The 9,965-nt window shown below is 46.8% G+C and overlaps 1 protein-coding gene across 1 annotated transcript; it reads left to right on the top strand.

Moving 5' to 3' along the window:
* The first annotated feature begins 404 nt into the window (after window positions 1–404).
* On the top strand, window positions 405–8,764 carry ISLR (immunoglobulin superfamily containing leucine rich repeat). The gene is made up of 2 exons (XM_084641598.1): window positions 405–837; window positions 4,257–8,764. The coding sequence occupies exon 2, from the start codon at window positions 4,262–4,264 to the stop codon at window positions 5,528–5,530; it is 1,269 nt and encodes a 422-aa protein (XP_084497724.1). The 5' UTR covers window positions 405–837; window positions 4,257–4,261; the 3' UTR covers window positions 5,531–8,764.
* Window positions 8,765–9,965: the final 1,201 nt, after the last annotated feature.

The following is a 9,965-nucleotide window of genomic DNA, read 5'->3' as shown; positions in this document are numbered from 1 at the left end:
GAATTCAGAGAGGGGAATGGAGCATTTAACAGAGTTTTGCTTCATCAGTTATTCATTAAAAAAATTCTGGAGTTATTTTTCCTTCAGATCGCAGAGCATGGAGCAAGGAAAATAGAGATTTTTAAGGGGGTTCGTGCTGTCAAAAAAAGGGGGGAGGGGGAGAGAAAGAGAGAGAAATCAACTGAAAATCTGCCCTGGAAATGGGAATTGCAGCTGAAAGGCTCAGAGTCCTGAACTCTCATAACAAGCTGGTTTTGCCATTTATTGTTTCTTTAAGAGATTCCTAGCTGTATCACAAGAGAAGAGGAGGGGAAAAAATAATTTGGCATCTTTTTCCATTTAAGTTTCTAGAGTCACTTACGAAAGGCAGGTCCTTGCTGCTGAAAATAAGTTGTCAGTTATGTCTTCAGGATGAGCCTGGTAGGACACTGAAATATTATACACTATAAGCTGCAGGAAAAATCAATTGAGGAGCAGGGATTCAACTGGTTCACAGGACATTGCTTCCATTTAAAGGTGCTTTTAGGCCTCCCTGCCCATATATCCACAAAGACAACACTGGGCAAATAAACTCTGTTGTTTGTAAATACACCAGGAATAATGGTACAACTGTTGTAGGACCGATAGCAAAGAATATCAATTCTCCCTGAGGCTTGCAACCAGCAAAGGGTGATTGTGCTTTGTTCGGCACTTTTTTGCAAGGGCAGAATTGTGTGGAGTTTTTTTTTTATTAACATTTTTGGACTGCGTGACTCTGACAGGACCCAGAACAATGTTTACAGAGTTTGCCTTGAACTGATTTGCTCTGGAAGACAGAAGGGGAAGCAGCAAAAAGAGGTAACGGTCTGCCTTTTAAGTGATCAATATGGGAGCCTTTATATTTAAATAAGACTATTAGCATTTAACCTTATTTTCCCAGGTAATCATTTGCAACACTGGCCCATTTATCTGCAGAAAATCTTGCTTCTAAAATCGTTTCCGAGTGGGACACACAGGACTTGCTGAGCAACATTACTTGGGCTGATGCTGGAATGTTGGTAGAGGCCCAAGCGTAGCTGAGAACTCTTTGATAAGCCGATATGTGGGCCAGACAATAGCCTGAAATCAATTGTCCTTGTGGCTTTAAAGCCAGGTCTCTGACTCCCGTGCAGAACAGGGAGATTTTATTTACTCGAAACTGAAGCCATGGATGTTTCAATTTAAAAAAAAAAAGGTAGTGTTTGTCAAAACCTCATGGGAGGAAAGCACAGAGCGGGGTGGAGACCTGTATTGCTTTCAAGTACCTGCAAACTCCTCAGGATGTCCTGGCAAGAGGAGTGGATGCACTGAATGTTAGAAGAAAGTATTCTTCTTGGCCCAAGTGGCTGGGAGGGGGCTGAGAAAAAATCCACAGGCCAGGACTGGAGAGGCAAATGCCAACAGTAACATCCAGACACATTCTTAATAACAGCTGAGCAAAGCGTAAGGCTTGAGCTGTGGGAGGCTAGGAAGGGGAAAGGGGGATGGGAAATGGGAAGCAGACAAAAGCCAGGTTTTGAAGCAATGCAGCCATCTTCCAAATACCGCTTCCAATCCCCTCCACCCCAACCCACACACACTCTGGGAACATCCCCACTTAGTGGGTTCTTAGGCAGATTGCAATATACTGTCTAACGCTGGACAGTCGAGCAAAGACAGAACACAAATGTTTGTGACCAGTTGTACTCTTAGCCCAAGCCTGAGAAACTGAGCAGCGCTTCAGCCTGAGCTAACATACACCTCGCAACAGACTGCCTGGCCCCACCAGCATTTACAGGCAGGTTAGTTATCATATGTGAACATGTGACTTGGAATCCCAGTCAGGCCTGAATCCACAATTCTTCCTTAGGCCACAGTCCCGCTGAAGTGCACACTAATTTTGTTCCAGAAAAGACTACAGGATTGGGCCCTTTGTTGACCAGAAATGAAAGGGTCAGTCCTGGGCTCCGTACACAGCCAGGCTCTGTAGGGCATGAAAAGCCATTGCAGGGGGGTCAGGTAGAGGAGAGGCTATGTAGGGAGCTCCACACTAATTCTCTGTGCTGGTGTGCAGCCCCCTGAAGAGTGGAGGGGCCACAGCCAGCATAGATTCACTGGGACTCAATCACACTGTGCGGGGGAGCAGGGTGTCTGAGCAGAGGATCATTGCATCTGCTACTTTGTTACTGCAGCAGTTCTGGCCTGAGTACCCTAATGCTTGTGTACAGGAGGTGACCTAAGGAGTCCGTAAGCCAGCAATGGCAGAACCCCCATTCACAAGTCTCTTCTGCTCATGGACCCTGGTGTGGCCCTGATTAAAGGTTGCTGTGCATAGTAAGATGACGCATTTAGTGCTGATTTTTGTTCAGGCAGTGTTTTTATTTTTAAAGAAATGATTCAAAATGGCAATGGCTTGTACTGCTACAGAGCCTTGCTAGTTAAATTGTCTTTCATATTTTAGTTACCAGTGTGTAACCAGTGGTGGGGAGGGGGGAAGAACTGGGTTTTCCATTTTGTGGGAAATTCCACAATGTCGAAATCTTTTCCCTTCTGAAATGGAATAAAAAAAACTAACAAAAGAAGAAATTTCCCATGAAATGACTCATGCCAAAGTCATTTCATTCCAATTTCAACCGTTTAAAATGTTATTTTATACAAAAAAACAAAGACTCTAATGTCAAAAAGTAATTTTGAATGAAAAATCAAAACATTTCATACTGAAAGTGTTGTAACAGGCTCCTAGCCTGCAGGTTGACCTTGGGCAAGTCATGGCCCCTCCCCATGCCTCAGTTTTCACAGCTGCAAAATGGGGATAATAACACTGACCTCCTTTGTAAAGCACTTTGAGAGCTACTCATGAAAAGTGCTATGTAAGAGCATCATCAAAATGCTTTGTTTTGGGGATTTTCCTAAACAAATGTCATCAAAATCCCTTTTTTTAAATGTATAATTTTAGACCAAAAGGACAATTTTCATGGAAAAACTGTTTTGAGAAAAATTTTCTGCCCATCTCTGGTAGAAACTTCACTTCATTATGTAGGAGCACTTCAGTTAGCTGGGGCGCTGCAACATGTACACAACCAGCTAATGGTGGGATTCGCCTACTTGTGTAGCCATGCTCCCACTGGCTATCATCTAGCTGGCATGAGTAGAAATAGCAGCAGAGTGCGGTAGCATGGGGAGTGGCAGCAGAGCCATGGGTTGAGCCATGCCAGGTACAAACCTGACTGAAACTGGTGGGTACGTATTCAGTGCGGCTAAGCCATGCTTCCACATCTGCTACCTGTGCCACCATGGCGACGCTGTTATTTATACTTGTGCTAGGTCCATGAGAGCTAGTATTAGTATGTGTATGTGAGGAAGAGAATCACAGCCTAGTTCCTAGTGTAGTCAGAGCCTCTGCATCCAGGCCTTCTGCCAGGCTCAGAAACGCATCGACTAGAGCAGAAAATGCCATCAGATTAGTGTGAAATCTTTACTATTCTTTCACATTTCTCTCTCCGACAGACTGAAGCCAAACTCCTCGCACCCATCTTGTGATAATACCCATTGAATCTTATGCTTTCTTGGTCTCATGCTGTCTCACAGTTTGGCAAATTGGCCCTATCTTTTGCATAGTCCAACATCATTTTGCAAATCTTACAGTAATCATGACATTGCATATATATATATTTTTTCTTTTTTTGCCCTCAAAGATCTGCTTTTAAATGATAGGGAGAGGGAAGGAAGGTAGCAGCTAAAACTGCCTGTAGAAAAAAAAGAGATCTCTGAGTCCACTTGCGAAACTGGAGAAGAGGGAAATCTGAGCTGATTTTGCTCTATGTATTATTAACTATTTGTACTCCAGTGGCAGCTAGGGGACCTAGCCGAGATCCAGGCCCCCTTGTGTTAGGGCTGTGCCAACATAAAGGCTCAGATCTTCAAAGTTATTTAGGAGCTACAATATGTATGAATTCTAAGGATCTGTTACTGGATTCTAAGGATCTGTCATTGGCTTCTAAGGCTCTATTATTGTTAGAATGTAAATATCTTATTCAGATCAGATTTAAATCTTCTTTTCATCACATTTATCATTTAAACATTATAGCTAGCCATGTGTGGTACTGTAATCATCTGCTGTTCCTTGGGTTGATTGGCTAAATAAAAACCAGAGGGGAAAATGCTGCTCTAAGATGCAGCCAGAGGAGAGAAGCAGTGATGTCTCAGAGAAAAGATGCAAGCAAAATAACTTGTGCCAATCTTGGTCTCTTTATTCACAGAAGAAATGATGGGTCCATTTCTCTGCCTGTGGACTGCAACTTTCTTTGTGATGAGCCAGGAGTGCCCGGAGTCCTGCACTTGCGTAGAAAAAAAATATGGCCGCCAGCTAGCAGAATGTGCTTACAGAGATCTCCAGGGGGTCCCCGCGGGGCTGCCCTCCAACGTGACCACCCTCACCCTGTCGGCCAACAAGATCACCTCGTTACAGCAGAGCTCCTTTCTGGAGGTCACCCAGGTACAGTCGCTGTGGCTGGCGCACAACGAAATCTGCGCCATTGAGGAAGGCACCTTCGCCAGGCTTCTGCATTTGAAAAACATAGACCTCAGCAATAACCAGCTTGCAGACTTCCCCTGGGGGGATCTGTACAACCTCAGCACTCTGCAGCTGCTGAAGATGAACAACAACCAGCTTGTGAAGTTGCCCTGGGAGGCCTTCCACACCCTGAAAGACCTGAGGTCCCTGTGGATCAACGACAACAAGTTCACCACCATCGCCCAGGGCACTTTTGATGCCATGAGTTCACTGTCCCAGTTGCAGATCTACAACAACCCCTTCAACTGCACCTGCAGGCTTCTGTGGCTAAAGAGCTGGGCTGAGAACACCCTGATCTCCATCCCCAAAAGGGACTCCATCAGCTGTGCAGCCCCGGAAAGCCTCAGAGGTGTCCCCCTGGGGAGGATCCCTGACCTTCAGTGCACACCTCCCTCTGTGCAGCTGACCTGCCACCCCAACCTGGACAACACCGTACTGTATGATGGGCTCATGCTCATGCTGCACTGCAGTGTCACGGGCAGCCCCCAGCCAGAGATTAGGTGGGAGATCCAGACCCCCATCCAAGGAACAGAGATAAATGGGCCCAATGTGGAAAGAGATAAGAATGACCTGTCTGCTGGGGGCTCCAAGCAGAGTGCAGAGCGCTTCCTGGTCTATGGAAACGGCACCCTGGTCATCCCCCACCTGAGCAAGCACGAGGAAGGGACCTATACCTGCCTGGCCACCAACGAGGTTGGTACTCGCAAGGTCTCAGTCAATGTGGCATTGGCCAATTCAGAAAACCCGGCAGAAGATCTGCTCAGAAACAACCTCGCAACCAGCAAGCTTGGAGCCAAACACTTCAACAAGGAAGCCCAAGCCAATTCCTCCCAGGCTGGAGAAAAGCTTGTGATCATCTACCGTGTTCCTGCAGGGATGGGGAGCAGTGATGGAGGCACTCTTCTGGAGTCACGTCTCTGGGCTTGCATGTTCTGTTTAGTTGTTTTCCTTTATTGCTAAGGAAAATGCCAAAGGGTTTCTCTGTATTTCTGTATCATTTATATTGACATAGTGTCATGCATGCACTGAGCTGCTGGGAGCTGTCTGAGGCACTAATCAAAGCTGGGGCTGAGATGCAGAAGCCAGGTCTGACTTTCAAACCTTCCTTCACCCCCTAGTTTCATGGCATTCAGAAACATGTGCTTGGTTCAGCCAACTGTATTAAACAAGCCAGCTGGGAAACCTGATCCAGGATCCCAATCCCACCTCCAAGTCTAAGGTGTTTAGATCTGCAGGCAGGGGTTGATTTCAACTCATCTTTGGTATGAATGTGCTGTTTCAGGATTAATGGCAACACTGGTGCAATAACCCATATCTGGCATGACCCCACCTTTAAACTAAATAGACCCTCTATTTTTTATTAGCTGTCAATGTGTGCAATGATGGGTGAACCCTGGAACAGATCCAGAGGTTTAGTTCAGATAGAAGCCAAAAGCATCCTTTCATCTACCTTCATTAGGGAAGATAAGTCCACCTCTGAATGGTAATACCAGATGGCTGAACAGCTGGCACCTTCACCAGCCAATTAGGTGCTTCCTTTCAAATTATTACCCAATCAGTTTGTTAGCTCCTAGAAGATCATATGATTGTAAGGAATAGCCAGCGTGGTTTTGCCAAGAACAAATCATGCCAAACCAACCTAATTTCATTCTTTGAGAGGGTTACTGGTCTAGTAGATGGGTGGGGGAGCAGTAGACATGATATATCTTGATTTTAGTTAGGCTTTTGACACCATCCCACATGACATTCTCATAAGCAAATGTGGTCTAGATAAAATTACTATATGGGGGGTGCACAACTGGTTGAAAGATCATTCTCAAAGAGGAATTATCATCAATGGTTCACTGTCAAACTGGGCAGGCATGTTTAGTGGCGCCCCTGCAGTGGTCAGACTTGCAGAGGTCAGTCTTGGATTCACTACTATTCAATATTTTCATTAGTGATGGATAATGGGAATGAAGAGGACACTTATAAAATCTGCAGATGAAACAAAGCTCAGAGATGTTGCAAGCATTTGGGAAGGCAGGGTTAGAATTCAAAACTACCTTGAAAAATTAGAGAAATGTCCTGAAATCAACAAGATGAAATTCAATAAAAACAAGTGCAAAGTACTTCACTTAGGAAGGAAAAATCACATGCACAACTACAAAATGGGGAATAACTAGCTAGACAGTCGTATTGCTGAAAAGGGTCTGGGAGTTATAGTGGATCACAAACTGAATATGAGTCAACAGTGTGATGCAGTTGTGAAAAGTCTATCATCATTCTGGGGAGGACAAACAGGAGTGTCATGTGCAAGGGACGAGAGGTAATTGCCCTGCCCTACTCAGCACTGGGGAGGCCTCAGCTGGAGCACTGTGGGTTCTGGGCACCACACTTTAGGAAAGATGTGGACAAATTGGAGCGAGTCCAGAGCAGAGCAACTAAAATGATCAAAGGTTTAGCAAACCTACCCTATGCAGAAAGGTAAAAAAACCTGGGCATGAGAAAGGAAGATTGAGCGGGGGTGGGGACTGATAACAGTTTTCATAGAATCATAAAAGATTAGGGTTGGAAGAGACCTCAGGAGGTCATCTAGTCCAACTCCCTGCTCAAAGCAGGACCTTTCAGATAGGTTAAGAGCTGTTATATAAAGAGGATGATGATCAATTGTTCTCCATGTCTTCGGAAGGTAGGACAGTAAGCAATGGGCTTAATCTGCAGCAAGGGAGATTTAGGTTAGACATAAGGGAAGACTTTTAGCTATAAGGGGAGTTAAGTTCTGGAACAGGCTTCCAAGGGAGGTTGTGGAATCCCCATCACTGGAGGTTTTTAAGCGCAGGTTGGACAAACCCCTGTCAGGGATGGTCTAGGTTTACTTGATCTCCGTGCAAGGGGTTGGACTTAATGACCGCAAGGTCCGTTCCAGCCCCACATTTCTCTGATTCTAGAATACCATCTTCATATTAATAAATAAGAGCCTAAGGGTGAATGGCTGAATGGAGAACCATGCTAGTCCCTGGCGGAGCAGCCAGTTGAGATGACTATAAGTAGATGATCATGATCTATGGGAAAAGGGAAAGGAAGGATGGACTCACCCACAGCAAACCCCTTTAGCTGGTCCTCAGCCAGTGTCCTATCCCCTTATTGCTGCCCTGAGACTTCATTCTGATGATCTCTTTGGATTACACGAGGGGCAGGGGTATCTGGTGCAGTTCACACCACTAGATGGTGACTCAGAGGCAGACATGACAAAGCCCCGGCTGGGATAATTTATTTGGGGTTGGTCCTGCTTTGAGCAGGGGGTTGGACAAGATGACCTCCTGCGGGCTCTTCCAACCCTGATATTCTATGATTCTATGATTCTGTGCTTTGTAGCTAGCAGAGGATGAGCGTATGGTTGAGCTGAGGCAGAGGCTGGGCTTCCAGCACTGACCTTTAGACCGAGGTACATGCATGAGTATTCCAGAGCTTTTCCACACTTCTATTCCTTTTGTTTCCCCAAAAGGCCCAATCCTGCTAGAATCTGAGTCAAGGATGCTCAGTGTATTGCAGGGAGTGCTCAGCAGTTTGCAGGACTGGGCCCTTCAATCACAATTATCCTCCTGTCCTACAGATGATGCATCAATTATACCATGTAACTGACTGATCCTTGACTCACTTTTCCCATTGAAGTCAATGGGCCAGATCCTTAGCTGGTGTAAATTGTCAAAGCTCTGTGGAGATCTAGCATCAGCTGAGAACCTGCCCCACTGAGTTACACCACTGTAAAAGTGAGAGGAAAATCACAGCCCAGACCCTCAATCTTCTCTTCATGCTCATGTCCAAATGGGGCTAAGCAGAGACCCCCCCCACAGTGCATGGGGAGAAAGAGAGATGGGAAGATAAGATGAGGGAGAGTGAGTAACTGAGCTGTACTGCCATGGATGTGACATCAGAGCTTTGTCACATGTACTGGGGGCAGGGAGGGACCAGGATATGGGCTATAGCCCCTGTTGTCCCAGGGACCTATGAACAATCCAGCTGTTCTACAGGGAAAGGTCAGGGTACTGTACAGCTGTTTCTCAGGTACTTAAAGCTTTCTTTCCCAGTGTGTTTTTCTAACACTATCACCATAGGAGCTAGAACAATATTGCTGTATCCACCTCACATTGTTATTTTCAGAACTACGTGGCTGAAACATACAGAGTGCAATAAAGATCTCTCTAAAATGACCCTCCCCTCTGGCTGTGGCTCAGGGGGTGAGGGTGAGAGCGCTAAAGACAGCAAACCTCGGCCAGTGGACATGAGAGCAGGATCCGCCACCTTGGCGGTAGTAAAGCTGACTGAAATCCTGACACCGCCGTGAATCACCAGCTGCAGGCTACAGTTAAAGTGTGGGGTGGGGTGGATCTGACACCCCTTGGAGAGGTCCCATGGGAAAATATCCAGCCATGGCTTATGGAATAAACAGAGAATTCTCGATTCAGGTGTGATGGCTGAGGCTGAAGGGAAGTAACCTGGGCTGTCTCCGCTCCCTCACTATGCAACAGAGGGGTCGGGGAGAAGGGGAAAACATCAAACCCCGGGGCTTCATGGGGAGGGCAGTCACCAGCCCCACCCCCACTTGCCTTCTGGGTCTGAGGGGCCATGGGCATGCAAGGGGGAGGGGTGACCCTTCAGGGCCTACTAACCCTGCCAGGAGAGCATGCTGACCCCTCACCCTTTGTGTGTGCCACCAGGGACACATGAAAACAAGCTGAGGCCCTAGACCCCCTGGGACTCCACCCCCACTTGGAATGATGGTTCCCCACACTCCGTTTAGGAGAGCCAGGGCAGCAAAAGGGGTCCTTTCACTGCCACACCCCAGAAGCTGTTAACACCCTAAAGAGTTGCACAGAGCAGTTTACCCATCCCAGCTACCCACAGACTCAGGCAGATGGTGCTGCATTGGCTACAAGCCGGTCATGGTCCCAAGCATGACTATAACGTTCACTTAGAAAAGAAAAGGAAGTTGCAATTCTCATACAGTCACATGCCTCCAGGAGCTGGGGGCCCAGGTAAAGCTAAGCGGTGGGTAGGCCCAGATGCTGCCTACATAGAAGCACAGAGGAGCTAGCCTGTCACCTGGCACTCCACAAGCCCATGCACTTCCCCTACTATCTCATATGACAGCACATGCTGGGCATTCCCTCAGTTCTGAACTAGGGATGGCTGGGAAGTGTCACACTGAGAGGCAGATGCTGGCTGCTCACACTTTGGGCAATTTGTTACTTGCTAGATGAAACTCCAATCTTGTACCAGCAACTGCTAGTGAGCCGGGGTCAACCTGAGCATATCCCCACCACAGCAAACAGCTTAGAATGCCACACCCCAAACTCGGACCTGGCCTGGGCCAAGCAGGGTCCAACACAGGATCAGAACGAAATACTTTGTG

Source organism: Lepidochelys olivacea (genome assembly GCF_965140295.1).
Source record: "Lepidochelys olivacea isolate rLepOli2 genome assembly, chromosome: 10".
NCBI classification, from domain to species: Eukaryota; Metazoa; Chordata; order Testudines; family Cheloniidae; genus Lepidochelys; species Lepidochelys olivacea.
Note: the sequence above shows the minus strand (reverse complement) of the source record. Positions and strands in the feature narration are given on the sequence as shown.